Here is a 19,870-nt window from a genome sequence, read left to right as displayed (position 1 = left end):
TACTTGGTGTCCTCATTTTTGGATGGGATTAGGGCAAATAACCATAGTATATAATATCAGTTTAAGAAGGAAGACATTTAATAATTAGAACCATAAAATATAAGCAAGAAGTATTGTATGGAACGACCAAAAATGACAACGAATTAAGACCATTATTTTGACAATCGATTATAGCTTTTAGTTGTATATGGAGTTTGATTAAAGTCAACGCATGTACGGTTTCTGAGTAAAGGAATTGGTATTTCTCTTCGTAGCAGCAGAGTAAAGTGGAAGATTCGGAATAAAAATTAAGCATTGTAACTGGAGCTTGAATCACGTTGACTTATACAGCATACTTCCGATCGCACATACTCTCACATTATTTCTAGTAGCTTAATCCATTATAACCCATTTTATCGTTTCTTTCAATTGTATATTTTTTACGTGTTATTTTTAAATTGAGGATAATAGTTCCGTCAGTTTGTTCCATTTACGTGTTTGCTTTTATGCGAATGTCATATAAACCATATGAATTTCGTCAATGATATAAAAAGTTTTGCAAAAATTTGTGGTTTCCAGTGTTATGTTTCATCGCACAGATATAAAATCAATACATGGTTTTTATTTAAACGAAGAATATCCTTTGCAAGTTTTGTAAATGTTCTTAATAGAAAAGTACTCGTTTTATTCCTGCAAGTTTATGTTCTTTTTGCTGTTGGAATTCAACTGTGATGTAGTAACGTTGTACCAGTAGAGTAGAACAAAATAAGAACAGTACAGAATGGAAAGTAACTGACCGCACACAAGCGAGCTTTTTTATTATCTCTTCCTTTTTTGTAGAGACCCCATTCGTTCATTAGACTCGAGCCGCTCGACGTTCACTGACCTAAGCTACACACTTCTAGCTTCCTCCAAGTATCTTCTGTAGTCTTTAGTGTGTCGTTTGTTTCTTGTATAATGATATTTAATATTTCACAACGAATCACGTTGCATTTTGTTTCATGAAGCGTTTTCTGTTTTCAGTCTTCTTTCTTCCTTTTCTTTATAAGCTGAAAGCGTATTAAAACCATCGTGTAGAGAGAGTTAACTGAAAAACTTTGAAATTTAGGGCAAATTATAAAAGTCAATACACGATTATGAAAATAACGCCGTTCTACGCGACTTTCGGCTTACCGAAAAAAAGAAGAGAATTTGTTACTTGCGAGATAAGGTTTGCTAAGTAAGTAACAATGGAGGGTGGAGAAGCACGAAGGAAAATATGCATAGAATGATCCAAAGATTTGCGAGAGTGTAGAAATAGGAGCGTATAGGTTGTAGTGATTTAATGATTTTAATGACTCTGCGATTACGTCGGCAACAGTCACGGCGGGTTAACAGGCGATAAATAAAATGTAGACACGAGTAGTGGCAACATGCGACGGTATGTTTCTTTCTGCCATAATTTCAATTTTCCTTTTCTTCTTTTTCTATCAACCGTCAGAATGCCGTACCTTTATGTTCAAACGATTACACAGATATGCTCCGTCTTTTTACGGTATTTAACCGTGTATCTTTTATATTGTAGATAGTATAAGTATAACACGTAATAATCAAATAAACGTGCGTAGAAGATGGAAATTTAAAGTAGGAGAATTGGGATAGGCAATGAAAAGAGCGCGTTTATGCTCTTAGATTCTTTAGGAAAACGTTAAAAGATTCGAAGCACATATAGTCGCGAATTGCGGTAAAACCTGAACCGAGACATCGTGTAACCAGTGCCCGAGGCTGATGCTTCAGTACTGGCTGGGGGTCTCTTGGTTTGTCAAGTAATCCCACTCTTACCTTTTCTAGCCCCATCGTTTTCACCCGCTTTTGCCTCTCATCTTTCTTTCTTTTAAGAGCTTCCCGAGTCTCTGATATTTCTTGTTTTACTCTCATTACCTTTTTCTTCGTCGCCCATCGTAACTCTTTGTTACTGATTTGCGTGCTAATTAATTAAGAACTCTTCCAAGAAAGAGTGATTTCGAGGTGGCAAGAGAAAATATTCCTTCGAAGTTTGTTCATTTTTCACGATTTTCGACAGCGTAGCATGTCCCTAGATCGCGTCTATGTGCTTTTAAATATTAGAACGTTCTTCCTTTTTCTTCATTTGCCTTTCCAATTACTTTTCTTCTCGTTTATTTTATCATATTCTTTTCCTACTACGATTAATCATTTAATAGCAAAAAGGTATATACCGATATTTTTGAATGTTTCATTATTGCGTAAATTTAACACGAAGGCGGCACGTTCGCATTGGATATCTGATAGAATAATCGATGGACGAGAAACAGGCGAATTTAGAGCGATACGCAAAGAGAATTTCGTAAAGGAATATATTGGTAAACGAATGTATGTATAACAGAAGGTTCGACGATCAAGTTGTTGAAACGTAACATTTTTGGAATTATTCCGCGGAAGTAACGGTGTACAAAAATCATGGTCGAAAACAGTGGCACCAACGTACGTGCTCTATCGTATTGTAACGCGCGAAATATATCCAGTTTACGTGAAACGTTGTACGGTGATATTCGCGATACAAGGTAAACTACACGTACTACTAATGGCTACTAACATATCACGCGCTGTACTTCCCTTGAATTGTATTTTAATGTCGGCTGAAAATCGTCAAATTCGTTGAAAGTACGAATTTAATAATATTTAGGTGTATCGTGGTGAGATGCTTGAACAGAATAAAATTTCAGTGAAGTCGAGACACGGTTAAGCGCAAGTCGATTTTAGATGATTTTGAATCGTCGAGCGATCGATTACTCCGAACATTGCCAGTACTGTCCAGTGAGCGAACAATGGACATTACCTCTGATTAGGACATGCAACTGACACCGCGTACGTAACCTACTCTGTATTCGTGGAGGGCACAGAAGGTAGTACGTTCATGGTGATCCAAGGACCTGGTTCCATAATAGTATTAGCGGAACGGCAGTGCTCACGGTAGAACGCCTAGGAACCATGCAATCATTGGCACGCGAGAGTGCGTCCTGTTATTGCTAGTGATAAGGACTACAATCGAGGCACCAACCGACTACTGACCGGCTGGTTTCCAACCTTAAATCGCTCGAATAGACCTGCTTTGTGCTCGATGATGGAAGAACGTTTTCTGCGAGTATTATGTTTGCGTCATGATAGGAAACAACAACAGGAACGATTATGTTGAGCGCGTAGTTACATGAGAAACGAAGTTGGTTAGACTGACCGGAATTTACTTACCGTGGCAAATTGATAATACCCGAGTGCAGTAGCACGTACGTAGCGAGGCTGCTGAAACACGTACGCGCGAAGTTGATGTGATTTAGTCAGAGGAGCTATGGCCAATGGATTTCATTTTCCCAAGTCGGTACCTTCTCCTATGTTTCTACGTTTCGAATAATATCGCCGTTCTGCTTTTAGTTTGAACGTAATAAAAGCAATTTCTGCGGTGTGAAATAGCGCGGAAGTCGAGGGATTTCTACTCGTTTCTCTCTCGGACGATTTTTCGTCGTCGTTGGACCGATGGGAATGTTGCTCGATCGATTGATAATCGTCGATAATCGGTCGCTCGTGTCGTTCCGGGTATCATCGGGCTGCACACACGCGTTCACATATATACTTATTTATGATCATGGAGACGTATGTATTCCAGACGGGTAAAAGGCGGGGTGGTAAATTTCAAGGCACACCCCTGAAACGTACCCAGTACACGTATGAAAGTGCAATAAAGAAAAGTGGCGTTCGTGCTCGGCTGAAACGCGCCGCCGTATACTCTTTCTCGACAATTTATTTTCGATCAGGGTGGCCATTGCTGATTAGCGCGACAATGCCAGCTTTGTTCAACGATTAACGACGTTTTATCCAATTCCTCCCATTCCGTGTACCCTCCTTGTTCCGATAATCGTACATTCGAATCCGGATAAGATTTAAAGGGCCATTTCCTCCGACTTACGAGACGGATCAACCGTATGCAACTCTTTTCATTAAATCTTAAGCAGGAACTTTCACGGGCAAGAAATTCTGCCCTCTTATTATGCTATTATTTACGATAGCTTTCCATAAGAAAAATTGTCGCGGATGTCGGTTCGCTTCTTTCGTCGTAGTATTTTCTTCGAATCAAATATTCCACGTATTTGCGATATAAGAGATAGATAGATCGAAATAGAAAATCTATCGATCCATTCCGAAGCTTTTCTCCTTTCAACACTCTGATTAAGGCGGGATCGCTGAATATTTTCAGCTTTTATTCTGCTAGGATTCTGTTAGTACGAAACCCTGGATGTTTCGTAGCATAAGATGTTATGCGTGGTTTTTTCGTTCGATAATAAAACCGCCCGTTAGGGATATCTTTATCCCGAGAGGAAGTACATACTTTGTGCTCTTTACTCTAGCTCGGAAGAACGGAATTCTTCGGAGAGGTTTCTTCCTTCTACCGTTCTTAGGAGTATCACGGAAACCTACTACAGACTTGGTTCACGAGGTGTCCTACATTAAAGATGGTGTTGAGTTGTTTGCTCCACTTTTGGCTCTCACGTCCTTTTCCTCCTTTTCTTCGCCGACATTTTTCCTTGTATATCATTGCGCTCTGAAAATATTTTTCTCGATGTAGCTAAGTACATATTACCGTCTTCTTTATCCTAATGTCAAATATTTCCCAATTATAGCACTTTAAATATCGTTTCTTTAATGCTTCGTAATTATTTCTTTCACAGTTTATAATTACATACTCGTGAAGGAAGAAAAATGACTACGTTATTTCTTGGAAATATTAATTAGACTTGGGAAAAAGGAAGAAACGAAAGAGAAATGGAGTAATGTTCGGAAGCGTTGATTGGCGACTAATCGTAAAACAGGTCGGGAAAGCTCGGAGAAGCTCGGAAAATTGTGCTAAACTCATAGTCGGTAGCACGGCCGTTAGAGATGGGGAAGGATTAAAGGCTCTTCTTTCGAATTTCACGTCAGTCAGCTGTACGCCGAGATAATCCGGAGCGGTGTGTATTCGCGAGGCGCGTATAAAATAAAGATCCGTCGCTGTCGAGCTCTTTTCTCGTTTCCCGCTTAATAACGCTTAATAAACGGCAACCGATGTCACGCGAGACGTGCGCGCTTTCCTCTTTTCTCTTTCACCCGCTTCTGTTCCTTGCTTCCCCACTTTTATACGAGCAATGAAACGGATTAAGCTCTTTACGCTTGTGCCTGTGGCACGTGCGACAAGGGGAAAGACCGAACAAGGAAAGAAAGAGTGACAGAGTTCGCGAGTCGCGAATGTTTCCAACCCCTCTCGTAATTCAAGTTAGATTTTCTACATCGAAGGCTGCAATTTTGACATAAATGTTTCGTGATTTCGAAATAAATAAAGGAAAGAAAGAGAGAGAGAGAGAGAGAGAGAGAGAGAGATTTCATAGGTTAAACACGGCTGGAAAATTGATTCTCTTGTTCGCGCAAACCGTATCGCGTTAATTACTTTAATTAATTGTGATCATACTGCTAGAGTAAGAAGGTAACGAAATTGATTCACGCGCAACTATCTCTCGCAACTTTCGACTTGGTAAGTTCTCGGGCGAGAAGTTCTTCTTTTAGTTCCGTCCGAGAAGCAGCAGCAGCAGCAGCCGCCATTTATTCGAGTAGACTTTCTTCGACGATTAATTAACGTCGCGAGTAAGAAATAGACCAGGGATGCTAAACAGGGACAGTTTCATTATTATAAAGGAATTATGCTTTAGCAATTGGCTTTTGCTTCGATAATCGATTTTCTGAATGCGAGCCACGCGTTTGGAAGTATATTCGGAGTAAATTCTGGAAACTACATGAAACTTTTGTTTCGCGTTTTTAATCTAAAGTCTCTACTTTGCGCAGTCGCTTCTGTTATCGGTTCGTTGTTGGAATGAATGGTTTATCGATTAATTTGCTCTTCTCGCACGTTGTACGTGAAAGCAAGTAATTTGCTTCTACGGCGATGTAATTATCGTTTATTTTGAGAGGCTTACTTCAATACTCCGGGGAAATATTCCTCGTTAAATTTATTTGGTGTATAACCTTTCAAGGTAGGAAGATATTTGACAACAAACCAAAGTACCAGGTGTTTCGCGCACGACTAAACCACAAGCCGTCAGTACGACCAATTAAACGAGGCTCTAATAATTTAACCACATGTCGTTGCCCTGCCCAGATTTAGCCGTGATAACGCTATAGCATTCGACCTCTTCTATGCAATCAACTCGGTGGCCACAGTGAGGGTGTCCGGTTGGTTGCCATTGGCCACCGATCCCAAGGGACATTTTATGCTAACGTTATGGCATACTAATAATAACTTGCTGTCACATTTTAGGAATCTTAATAATCAAACGTGCTGGCTGACTCACGCGAAATTAGCGAACACGTAACACATTTTCGGACGCATAAAGTCGTGTCAAGATAAAAGTATAATTATTTGATAGAAGCGAAAGTATAATTACTTCGTAATATAGTTACCCTAGTATAGTTGTGTAACACTTACTTTCACCCTAATAGTCTATATATAGTTTTTTTTTTGTCTTTGGATTTTGGTTTAGAATATCTTATTTGCTGGTTTTAGCCGGGACAACGAATTTCTATGGAAAAGATTTGAGCAATAAAATTGACGATCTTCTTTAAACGCATCGAAGGATTAATCAATTTGGTTTGCTTGACGAACAGTAAGACCTATGAATACTCTGTCGACATTGCCAAGCTTAGCGATAGTCCTTCAATAAGCGTCCATTCGATTAATCAGTGTCTCCTCGGGTCGATAGTACAGAATTGAGGAGATTAAAGTGATCCTCAAAATCGATGGTATTCTGCATAATACCGTAGACAAGATATAGCGTAGATCTAATTGCATTTTTGTGTCGCAGGATTTCGAGATTTTCACGGCCATTTATTGGCTTTGCATTGTCTCGTAGCTTTCATCGTTAACGTATTTGAAAATAATTTGAAAATAAATCGTCCGTTAACATTCTTTCACATTACAGCGTTGTGTGTTATTTTCATCGCGGTCTGAAGTATCTTTAGAAATACGTGATAATTTTCACGTGTACAATGCATGAAATTACTTAAAATTATGACCAAATAAATCAGTGTTTTATTATAAATGCATATTCATGTAAATGTTACAGAAGCTTTTATAGATTTCCAGTCTAGAAGTAAATTCGGGTACTTGAAACATGCATTAGAGAAGTTTTTGATTTAGTACGTAGTTCTTAGCTTGGTATTGCTTTCCAAAGAGTAATTTTTAGAAAATAATACCAATTTCCAAGACCCACCACGAGGAGGTGACTACGTTCGGGTCTCGTTTATAATTTAAATTTTTTCTAGGAATAGAATGCAGTAAGGTAAAATAAATCGCTTACTTAACGTTTAATAGCTATTAGATTTCTTATTTACGTCTCTAAGTTGATTCGATTAAATTCACGGTAAATGCGGAAGGGTTGATGTATAATTTTAGTAAATAATAATTGGCAAATTTATCGCGAGTGTGTCCAATCTTGTTTGTTATAACGTTTCGTTGGATTAATTGTAAGGAAAATACATTTAGCGTAATACGGTCGAAATGTTAGTTAATTCGTTATTTTCATTTGCGTTCGTGGCTACTTTTTCGCTTATTTCTTTCGCGTTTCTATGGATATTCTGTTTCAGACATACGTTTCATCGGTGTACACACTCAAAGAGCAGAGTGTTATTCTAGTAACGAGTACATACATTCTTTTCTCTTGGTTTATGCGATAGCGACGCGTACGAAAACTATTTTATGGCATCCTAGCTGGATTCTTGTAGAATTCTGTAACTGTACATTTTCATACAGCGCCCGTCTCTTTTCCTCCTTTTTCCCCCCCCATCTTTTTCCCTTTGCTCAAACGAATACCTACATCTGGTTGGAGTTTGGTAGGGTCCTGGTGCGGCTTTATATTTTGCTCTCTTCACGCGTGACGTCATCACCGGAATACGTGAGTCGCTTTACGAATGGCAGGACAACACGTAAAACCGTGGAAGCCGTGGAAACCGTGGCATCAACGAGCGTAACGAGAACTACCCTACTAAGCCACGAAGGGATTTCATTCCGAAAGGAAACGTCTAAGGGGAGATTTACCCAGTTACGAATAAATTTTTCGAGCCGACGGAAACCGGCATTTACTCTTTGCATTGACTTCGGGGAAATTCAATCTGGTATCGGTGAATTAATGTTATAAGAAGAAAAAGACAAGAGGAAGATACTATCCTAAAGAAAGAACGCTGTGTTCGCGACGATGGTTAGAGAACGATGATGAAACTCGTACAAGAGCTCGTTGAGAAATAAGGTAGATCGTATCTCTTTCCCCTGCTACAGGATCAATCGAAGGTACGTGCTTAAAGCCGTGGGTTAGCTTGTATGGAAGTTGACGAACGAAGATAGAGGCGGGAAAACTTAAGAAAATGAATGGGTTTTAATATCGCGAGCTTTGCGAAACTAGGAAGTTGTAGTTGGACAGAAAATGCAGACTCGCTAAGCTTTACAGATTGTGGGTTCAAGACTCGGTCGAGTAAATCATGGCATCCTATGTCCGTCAGTTCGTACTTTAAGACATGCTAGGACGCAGCTGCCTCGTTACTCTGCCGGATCGTCCCGAGGGATTAGCGATACTTCAATAAACTCTACTACGCTCACCGCCATCGCTCCGACCAGTAGTCTATGGCGTGTGTGCATAAGCAGAGAGGAGATGGTGTTTTTTTTTCTAGTCCCTTTCACGGCGGTCGTACGATTTCGCCCGATGTAGAGTATTTTAAATAGAATGTGTTTTAGAACAAAGAATACGCTCTCGTTTGCTTGTTTATGTGTTCGCGACTGAACCAAACTTACGTTTTTCCTTGAAAATATTCGACGAAATATTCGAAGGACTTGAGAATTGTCTGTTCGTGCCCTTTGCCTGCAGACAAGAAAAAGCGTCGAAAGAAGAAGAGTCAAGTCTCGTGCTAAGTAGTGAAGATCGTGCATTCTACAAACGAAACTAATATTCAGCGTGCTAGGTTGATAAAAAAGGCTGTATAGGAGAGAAAGAGAAAGAAGAAAGAAAGAGTGCAATTGGAAGACAATACCGAGCAGTTTCCGGAAAATCTTGAATAACTGCAGTTTCCTGTGCCGTAGGTTTATTGCATTGTTTTATTACTCAAACTCTCTATAGGTAAAAAGAGTCGGAATATTTGAAGGATCTTCGATCCTTGCTTTTTTTCTTCGTTACTTGAGTAGTCTACTGTAGTTCCACCTAATTTATGGTTTTAAAGTTAACTCGCTCTAAACTTACTCTGGTTAATGGTTTGTCTTTTCTGCTCGATCCTTTCATCTAGCAATTTTTCTTCCATATTTCGTTATGAGAGTAGCAAAGGAAATAAAACTAGTTTCATCGTTATCGTACTCTCTTACAAAGTCGTTGTGTGTAATATCGTAAATTTATGTATTATGTATACGTGGGCACACTTACAGAATGAAATTTTGACTATTATTTCGTCGAAATTCAAAGACCTCTGTCTTTTTCTAATCAAGGTCCGCTTGTTTGTAAGAATCGAAGCTTTCTATACATCTGTCTCTATTTGGTCACCTTGCACGATGTTTCCCGCTTTTCTTGTCTCTGGGGATCTACGTGGATTTAGTATGATTGACGGCGAGGATTAACCAAATTAACGTACACCACAGATTATTAAATTCTCCGAAGGTTTGGGAAATGTAGGAAAAAGCAAGATGGAGTCTCGCAGTTGGATGAAGTTTTTGGAAGTGTAAGAGTATAATAGAGGATCGTGCGTGTAACGATCAACGTAGTCGATCGTTTCTTTCGCAAAACTATCGCGAACGTTAATCGCGTGTTTTTCGTGAAAAGTTGTATCGATATTTCCTGTTATTTTGCAAAGAATAACTTAATAGCAACGTGTGCTGTACTCTCTTTTTAACTGCGAAATTAGGATTCTGGGAATTTGGAAACAGAGAGCAGATAGTTGCTCAAAGCCAGGTAGATGTTTGACCTGCAGGCAGGTACGATCAACAGAACCCGCAGTTTACATAGGTGTGTAACATTAGCCGACTCTGAGTAAATATGCATGCTTGCAGCACACCTGATTGAGTTACTCTATAAAGTCTAGATACTCGCATGACGTGTGTCAGTGTAGACGAAACTCTAAAGACTGAACATTGATTGTTCTCTATCTGGAAATTAAATCATGGTTACCGACGATTTCTTACTAACATTCGTCGTCGTTAATACTAACGATCTATCGATAGAACGATCAATGCATGTATATCGCCGTTGATTCATTTTCCTCTCACAAAACGTCAAACAACCACCTTTGAATTTAGACGTTTCGTTCGTTTCGTATTCCTCTTGTACGTTTCAACTCAACGAAAGCAACGGCATTTGACGTTGAATTGTTACGTACGCTTGGTAAACACAAGGTCGTTATCAACACTGAGAGCTAAGTCTCGTTAACCATTCCTAACAGGCGAATACGAAGCATCCTAGCATTGGATTTGATGCCTTGTTCGAGAATCTCTATTACCTACGTGATGTCTGGAGACATTTGCTAACCCGTGCGATACACAGTCAGATAACACGCGAACGAGAGGTTCGCTCGAAGGAATGGCGGAAGGACGTCGGGGGCAATGCTACCAAATGTTTCACAATGTACGCCGACCCATGTATGTACCAATTTAGTACGCACATACACGTTTATCTGCTTCTCTCGTTCGCGTCTTCTACTGCTACATTATTTATGATTAGACGTTTCTCATTATCGTCGTACTATTTCGGTGAATATATCTCTCTCTCTTTCTCTCTCTCTCTCTTTCTTCCTTGTTTTATCTGCTAAAGAACGCAATACCCGAATGCGAGATCGAATAACTCTATTAAAAATCGTTAATAGCTTAACGAAAATTTCTACTGCGAGGCGATCTGTATGTAGTCTACATATATGTTCGTTAATGAATCGACGAATTCCATTTTTAACACAGAGGAATTTTATAAAAGATTCAAATCCATTTAAATTTCGTATTACACGTTTCGGTAATCTTGTGCTATAATTTTACAACGCAGTACTTTATAATGTAATATTTTACAACGTTTGATTCTTTTTTCCACTCTGTCCAGTACGAATTATTTCTTGTTAGTTTCTTTGTACACTATGTAGTAAAATATTTTATTATATATCGGAACTGGGATGCGATATCTTTCAATGATTGAAACGTAAGTTGCAAATACGAGGGGAACGTAGGATTACAGGATCACATAATACGCTAAGAGTTTATTAGGCGCCCTGCTGCGATCTTTATTAGTCTTCTCTATTTCCTTCATAAACGGAGCTGTGCGTGCACCGATATTTGAATTTGTGCACCATACGTATAGCTAGACAGGAACCCGCAGCGTACATCAAAGTTCAGACACCTAAAGCGTGTTCATTTCTCACTATGGAAGTTTGCGTCCGTGACAAGAAGAGCCATGGGTTCATTGTTAATCGCGCGAATATGAGCCGAAGGATTTTGTTTCGAGCGTTCAAATATGTAGAACGCTTTTATTTAATAAAAATATTTTCTTGTTAAAAATCTCGTAATTTTACTTGATTAACGCCACGTGATCGTACAAAAAAAGAGACAAACGTGATATTATCGTGATACATTAACGTGATATTTCCTACTCAGATTATACCGAGACTGTCTCGTGAGATCTGAAAGTTTCGATGTTATGCCTTATGGTACAATAAGGGAAACTGTAAGACACGAAGCTACTATTTTGGTTTATAAGTAGACTATGAGTGCACAGAGAATAGGTAAAAGCGAGGCCATTACTAAATCATGATGCTTTTATCCAACATCTTCGTCACTTGTGCGTTCCGGTTCTATTTTCCTTCTATTTGCTTCCTTCGCGCGTTCTTAGAGCCTCGTGTCTGTTATCCAGTAGCGAAGAAGTGGAAAAGGAGAAGGTGATAGTCGTATTCCTAGTCCTTCGAGGCAGCTTCTCTCTCGTAGCATCCTTCTTCGCGTTTTCCTTTTCTCGTGTATCGAGTTTCGTAGTATGTGCCACGCCGTAGACACGTTTACGTTCAATGTATCGATATCAGTTGCTCGTAGAATGAGGCGAGAGGGCAAAGAGGCCACCTCTATCTTTAGAATCAGGTCAGAGTGGATTGCAAAATTGAAATTGTTTGGCGTCGCGACGTTCTCGATTAGCTTCCAGTTAATCTAACTTTTATGCTTTCACGATCAATAACAATTTCCCGAACATCGGTATAATTCTTAATTTCGTTGACATATAAAACTTAGCGCGAACCTCGTTAACGGCCGAATAAAACTGTCATCTTAATGGAAATATTCTATTTCCAAATATCAGTGGAGTAATAAATAGAAAATGTAGCGAGTGCTCTAGCGAAAGTACGTACTTTGAAATGCGAATGATTCGGTAGCCTGGTTCAATTATTCGGTTTAAAGCACGAAAAGTAAGTTAGACACGGAATAAAATGCTGTGGGAGCGTAGCTCGGATAATGGCTCCGTGGTAGTTTAGAGAAAAGCGATGGAAACTGCGAAAGTATGTTTTTCTTTTATTTCCGTTACGACGCGGTGACAGTGCAGCGGCAAAATAGCCGCCTTCGGCAATCGCACGATAAACACTAGCCCATTCTTCCTTCTCTTATCTCTTTCTTTTCTTCTGTTTCTTGCTTTCGTTTTTCCTTGTTCATTTGGCTTCTCCGCGAACGGAAGACCGGACAAAGTTGCAGTTTTTTGCCTGAAAGTACAGGATTCGAGCAATAATGATTGAAATATTTGTTATTCCGTTTCGAATGTACATTTCATCGATGGTAAATTAGAATTGCAAGGAAATTGGCTGGTATAATCAACAGGGGGGGGGGGAAGAATTTGATGTATATTTCTAATTGATCGTGGAAACTTTTATTAAGGTTTTCCTGTAAAGAAATTAAAAAAGTTCCAATTTATGAAAGTCCCCGTTTCGATTTCATTATTGCGTTGGTCTTCCGCGATATTTGTTGTCAGAGGTATTCGCACCGACACAGAATTTTCAATGTGCCCGCCCCTTAGAAATTTTTATTAAACACGTAGGTCTCTCCATAGCAGAATCACTCAGACATTCCTCTCTTCTCGAAGTTCTCAAGTTTCGAGCTGTTCCTTATAGTCCTTTTATCGGAAAGCGCCCTCGCTGTCCTTACTCCGTAACTATCTCTCTTCCAGGAACAATATTCCTATTCTTTAAAGCAATGCGATGTCGGGTTGCTTGCTATCTCTAAACTCTCTCGCGTCAAACAATCAAACCAATAACCGATGGCTACGTGACTTTGATCACTAGCAATCGCTGGGCATCTGCGGAATCTCACCCGCGCTTTCACCGACTACACGCGGCCTAAATTTCTACCAAAAACTATCTTCAAAGTAGAATAATAAAACTCAGTTACAGCTTCGCGATCCTGAAAAATGTGTAGTCGCTAAGAAACCCGTTTGCCTTTCAAATTCTTGCTTTATTCTTAGAAAATCTTGGTAATCTGTTAAATCTTAATAATCCGTTTCCATTCTCTTCTTTTCATTATATCAAGATTGATTTGATTTGATTGAAATGAATTAATTGAAAGCTCTATCGAGTGGCAAAGTACGTGTCGAATATTGTGATAGGGGAACTGGTGGAGAAGCCACCATATATTCGTATCTGTTAGTGGTAAATCTAAATATTTCAAAATACCAAGCTCGAATCTACATGGAGAAGATCGAACAAAGGAGCTATCGTTTAAATTTAGTTGTAAAAAATGTAAAAAATCATAGGGATCGAGAGGAAGCTTCGAGTAGCTTTTGTGCACTTATATTTTCTAGGTGGTAAGGCTTTATGGCAACAGCCATCATAAAATGGATACAAAGAGACTATATTGCCTCTGGTATGAGACTAGGGAAGCCAGGGCGGAGACGTGAATCTGCATATGGAACGCGCATTAAGTAGTTTCTTCAGCGTTTAATTTAATACCGTGGCCACAATGGGCGAGACTGCAACGACGAAACGTCCGACGTCTCCCTTGTATGAACGTAGGTTTATATGTCTTGCAGTTTCGGCATCTCAGTGTTCCTTATACTGTGAACTAGCACGATATACGATATCCCACTATCTTTAAGATTTTGATTGTTCCGAAACAACGTTAGCTTTCACGTTGATACGACACGATACAGAAAGTACTATTATCCGGAGTTTGTTGCCTGTCTTTCGTTGCCATTGGATTTGTCCTGGATTTTTTGACCGCAAATTTTTTCGTAAAATCTCTTAAAAAAACACGCGAAAGCATAAAATGATCAAGGACGTAAAAAGAGGCTCGACGAGTTCCTTTTTATTATTTCTTTACCTTCGTTTCTTTTTGTCGTTCTTGCGTTATTTTTATCTTCTCTTCATTACGTACTTCTTGTACGCACAATCGCTACATTTATTTGCTCCCGAAGTTTCCAGATTTGTGTTTCTGTACAATCACGTCGATCGCAATCACCTAGAAAGATCGAGGCTGGCTAGCAGATTCAGGACGATCGACCTTGACCCTTTCGCTTGGAATAGAACAATACGTTAGAAAAATTGCTCCGAGTTATAATTATCGAAATACAGGACCATCCTAATTTCTTTAAATTTCTCTAACATCGCCGAGTTCTGTTCTGTTAACGCATAGGAAGAATGGAATTTGAAAGATTTTGTAATTATGCTTGATTAACTGTGCTTCTAGCTTAGGGCGTAGTATTGCCACGATTGCATTCATTGTTAATAGAAAACCCATTTTGAAAGGGTTAAATCGTCGTGCAACAGTTACGTTGCAGACATTTTTCGTTCATAGGTACCGGTGCTTCGATGTTACCGTGCTTTGTTAAGGCGCAAAATTCGCTTGGAAAATCGACGAGAAATGGCTAGAGAAATAAGCAAAGACAGATGTGAAAAGACATTCGTAACGGGAACGATGGGTTAGTCGGTCGTCGAAACAAGGGACTGTCTCGCGCAAACGATTGTGACGCAAAAGGAAAACTCATTTCGAAGAAAAGAGAAGCGAAGAACTGAAGAAAAGAGGGAACTCAAGGACAAAGGAGAAAAAGAAGACACAGGCTGGCAGACAGAAGGTAGCAGAGAGCAGGCTAGCTTCATTTCTTCGTAACTCGGCGCGACAGTTGAGAGAAAAATTGGTTCTACCCTTGGTCGGGTCAGGAAGGTGCGAAGGATTCGAGCAAGGGGCCGCTGTCCGGAATAGGAAGGGTTGGGTACATTCTCTAATATCTTATGATTTAGTGTTGGATGCAACGACGCAGCTTAAATGCCAACGTTATACGATGCTACAAGCCGATACTGCTGCGAAATTAAAGTTGCGTGGGTGGTTGGTTGACTCGTTTTTTAAGGAGTTTGTGTCTTTTTCTCTTCTCCGTGTGTTTCTCGTTTCTCTCTCTCTCTCTCTCTCTCTGTGAAAATATTTTCCCTGAATAACTCGTGTCTTATCGTAAGAAATTTCCTAGTTTTCGTCGAATTTACGTCTAAACGTGTACACGTTTTCTTTTGGAAGAAGACGTTTTCTCTCGTTGTTCGTCGTAAGTAGATGCATCGAACTCGCTATAAATTACGGCGGGTGTATTTCGTTGAAAATTCGTTAGGTCGGACGTTAACTAAGCGAGTAGGATAAGCTGACGGCATTGGTTCTCTTAGTTGGAAGGGGAGAACGGACTATCTAAAAAAAAGGACGGGTGGGGCCGTTTGTCAGTTGGCGCGCGTCCATTAGGGGTGAAAAATCGAGTAGCAGCACGGCCATAAACAAACAAAATTATACGAGCCGACGGTTTCTCCACTAGTTCAGAGTTCATACGTGTCGCGTCATGTTTTTCGCAGCATGAATTTTTCTCTGTGCCGTACGATACGTTCGATTCTTGTAGATCCGCTTGAAATATTAGTATCGAAAGTACAACAAACCAGTACATCCAATTAGCTGAGATTCAAAATGTAAGTCGATATACGTACTTCTAAAAGAAGGTATAACGAAGTGACGCAAGGGAAAGGAGGCTTTGATCTTCGACGTTTGCTCTTTTCTTTACATACAAGAAACCTTTTGAAACGTTTCTTGTCGACATTCCAAAGAACTAATTGGAATTGAAACAGTGTTAGTAATGATAATCTGCAGCAACGGATAGCAAGGGATTCCAGCCAGAATATGAATATTACTAATTAATTTTGCTTTGTATTTTAGATAATTGTAATTTGTTGTTGCGCGAGTAACACGAATTTTACTAATTTACACAACTTTTAGCAATGTGAAATTTAATCTGGAATTCCACAATTCCATGTAGCTTTTATTCGAAAATATCACCGTTATTTTTCTTCTGTCCGCGATACTCTATGGTTTGATTCGAAAACAGTCGTTTCGACATTTTCTTTATCCACGGATTTTTCCTGGGTACGAAAAGTGAACGTTAGGATCGAAACACGTTAGACTGGCAGGAACGTTGTTGCAAAAATTAGCACGTTTAGATACCTACGAACGAGTAGTAGCGCGGCAGTCGGTGTTGCTGATTTCATATTCGTATCTTGATCTACTTCGATATCGTACGTGTGGAACGATTGGAAAATGTAGAGAGACCGAAACACGTAGCTAAACTTTGATCCGATCTACTATTTACTAATTACATTATCTTTACGAAATTATAAACGATAATCGAATCGTGTTAAAATTCGGTGTAACCGAAAACAAGGCTTGTTTCGCCGCTTACGTTTCATTTTGATTTGGCCGTTGGATCGATCAGTTTGTAGGGAAATTTATGGCGCAGTAAACGCAAACGAGAATAGATGAGGCCGCAAAGCCCGCGTTTCAGTTTTCATCTGCGGGAAACGTTGGTGTATAGGTAGCTACATTATCAGGATATATCTTGAACGACGCAATGTAAACGAACATATGGCGAGAAAATAATAAAATGGAAAGGGAGACGAAGGCGATTGACAAGTACTGAAAGTTATCGGAGATAATCCTACGAGAAGATGGAAATTTCGAAGACAGAATCTTTGATTCGTCCAATATAAGCGACGGTCTACCGTCGGCAATCAAAAAAGGATCGTATAACCTTGGAAGATCGAGGTTCTGAAGAATCATGTTCCTCCATCCAGACTTTAAGTTACGGCTTAGATACGAAAGGCGGTCCGTGCTAGGCGCTGGGATTGATTGTGGCTATGAGCGCGTGATTTATCTTTCTCGCTTCTCTTTTAGAACCGTCCCCGTCTTCTTTCCTATCTCGATTTTTCTCCTTTCCTTTTTTCCATTTTGTATTGTGCAAATCGTTCAAAATTCTTCTCAGCGACAGATATGGTTTCAATGTTTTAGCCTGTGCAAAGAAACGGAGGTATCCCGAACGCTACTAAAAACGAACGTTTCGTTAAGAAAGTTATAAAATTTAAGTTACTGCTGCGCGAACGACTTCTCCTCTTTTATGCAGACACTTTGCTTCCATTTAATTAACCGCAGATCTTAAATCACGTTCAGATATTAAGAGCTCAGCACCCCTAACGTTCGAGGAGCCAAGTAATTTTCTTCGTTCTTTCACGCCGATTCTCAGCTTCTGTAAAACACAGCAGTTTCCAGGAAAAGCAGCGATCGTTACATCGCATCGCCTCGAAAGAAGTCGCTTTTAGCTCGGCCAAATTTATAGCCGCCAGTAGAATGGATCGGCATTTGTCAGACACCGAGCGTGGAACGAAGTTGCCATCGAAACAGAAAGCCAAGATATTAAAATGTCTCTGAAGGTGGTGAAAATCAATGTTTCCGATTACCTGTAGTCAGGCCGAGGCTAACACGTATAAGTTAGCTACCGTGCAACAGGCAGTCATGACACACATAAATCCCAACTAGACGGCAAGTAGCACACCTGATTTCCGGCGCGACGTGTCAGCTTTTCCAAAGACTCTAACGCGCGTAGCGCACGTTAAGATGCAACGAAACTTTTTCATTGCAAACTCGACTTTTTTTTCTCCAAGAATATCGCCACCAAAGGAAAATATACGATATTAGACATTTTCCTGATCAATCGGATATCTTGGATAAGAATCAACTTATAAGCGCACTCGTTAAATATCGTTCTTTGTCATCTAAGGTTGTGTCGAGGCAATCGGGTGGCAGTAGAGAAGAGTACGAAGTTAGAGGGAAGAGAAAGAAAGGTAGTCGGAGAACATTTTTGTAGATTCACCTAGCTCCGAAAGTATTGGCCGACAATGACGGTCGGTCTCGTTCACGATACCGTCAAAACTTTCTATCTTGAAGCTCGACAAAGTGTTGACCGATCTGCTGCCCCTTTTCCCAACATTCCCTTTACTTTTCGATGGACTATACTTCACCAGCAGCCTCTGTCTCGATGTAACTTATATTTAATTACTGTCGGTAATATATTAGATTTAAAGAGTTTTCTCGTAAAATATCGCAACATTAAGAAAACCTCGACGCTTCCACCGAGACCAGGCGGCCGAAGAAAATGATTTAGCTTTCATGAATTCTTTAAGGCTACCGGTACGACTAGAAAGTCTCCAACTACAGTCACTGTATTCCGCACCCTTCTCTCTTTTCTTCTCACCTCTCGTTCTCGTTTTTTCCATCTTTATCATTGCCTCGACAGAGGCTTACAGCTATAGTCTCTTAAATTCACGCGATCATTTCCACCCTCGACGGGTATGTTTTTCCGCTGCCTTCATCGAGTAATTAATAAAGCTTCTAAAATATATTGCAATTTTCCCGTGAAATTTTGTAATCTCTTCTTTCTTCATAAATTGTCCAGGGGCACATTTTCGTTAATACGTTTAGTTAAATAGTTATTCCGACTTACGATCAAAGTGGCGTAAACCCGGGACGATATCGTTTCTTCGTCAGGACGGATTTGGTATAACGAACTAGGGAGAAAATACAATTTGCCTGATTTCCGTTTTATCGCCGGATCGTTCACATTTTGAATAGATGGAGATCGGGGAAATCGGAAACGCGCGTGGTTTCTTTTGTAAAAACAGTCTCAATGGGACGAGACGTTTAGTCGAATGCGCCAGGGGAAACTGTTATTTTTCGGTCGTTCCAGGCTTTTCTTTCTTCCATCCATGTTTCCCAGACTCGTTTGCTTCATTAAAACGCAGTCAACGGTCGAAGTAATCAGCTTTTTCGGTTTACGCAAGTGGAGGTGATCCGAACAGAAAAGTACCTTAGTGGTTGCTGGCTTTTCATCGTAACGTATGTAAATCGATGTACGTATTTATCGTTGCCGTGTAGCTATAAATGATTTAAATGAGACGGCACGACGAAAGCATGGAAACGCTGGTCTTGGACGAACGAACGGTTAATATCTATTGTGCCGATTGAAATCGTGGAGAATACGCCTGCCTTTTTATTCCCTCCTTGTTCACGGAAAATTACCATTCAATTTTAATTCTTCGTTTTATGGGGGACGTCAAGCGTGAAAATAAAACAAGGGGATAAGCAGAGACGTAGAAGACGGAGGAAGAGCGTGACACCTCGTACGATATCTTCGTGATGTACACGAAACGGCACTTAAATCCCGGATCAATGGTCATGTGGGTTAAGCGAAACCACACAGGGATGTACGGTTCGATGATGAAACGAAAAAAGGGGAAGAAAAGAAAAAGAGAAACTTGACAAAGGCCTTCGACTTGCATACGTAGGAAAGATCTGTGAAGTGTTATCTGTATCGATCGTGCCCTCGTCCTACGGTCTCTTCGATAATTACTTTTCGCCATTTCATCCGTAAATTCATTGACAAAAACCGAGTTAGATTCCGAAGAATGGAAAACGGGAAAGCAGAGAATTATTTAGTCGACCAACAGGCTTTGACGAAAAGTGTAGTGGATTTCAGAACTGCGATACTCGCCT

General features: G+C 40.0%; 1 protein-coding gene across 8 annotated transcripts in view; it reads left to right on the top strand.

The window, feature by feature from the left end:
- Window positions 1–19,870, top strand: part of Lar (tyrosine-protein phosphatase Lar) — a 208,231-nt gene that overhangs the window by 2,673 nt on the left and 185,688 nt on the right. For 5 of the 8 annotated variants that reach the window (XM_076623428.1, XM_033331200.2, XM_033331190.2 and 2 more), the window contains exon 3: window positions 10,465–10,660. The exons of the other annotated variants lie outside the window; for them this stretch is intronic. In XM_076623428.1, coding sequence (XP_076479543.1) covers window positions 10,625–10,660 — 36 coding nt within the window. In that variant the 5' untranslated portion in view covers window positions 10,465–10,624. The remainder of the gene's footprint in view (window positions 1–10,464; window positions 10,661–19,870) is intronic. 8 annotated transcript variants of the gene reach the window in all.

The sequence above is a fragment of the Bombus vancouverensis genome, chromosome 12 (genome assembly GCF_051014615.1).
Source record: "Bombus vancouverensis nearcticus chromosome 12, iyBomVanc1_principal, whole genome shotgun sequence".
NCBI classification, from domain to species: Eukaryota; Metazoa; Arthropoda; class Insecta; order Hymenoptera; family Apidae; genus Bombus; species Bombus vancouverensis.
This window is presented reverse-complemented; position numbering and strand designations above follow the sequence as displayed.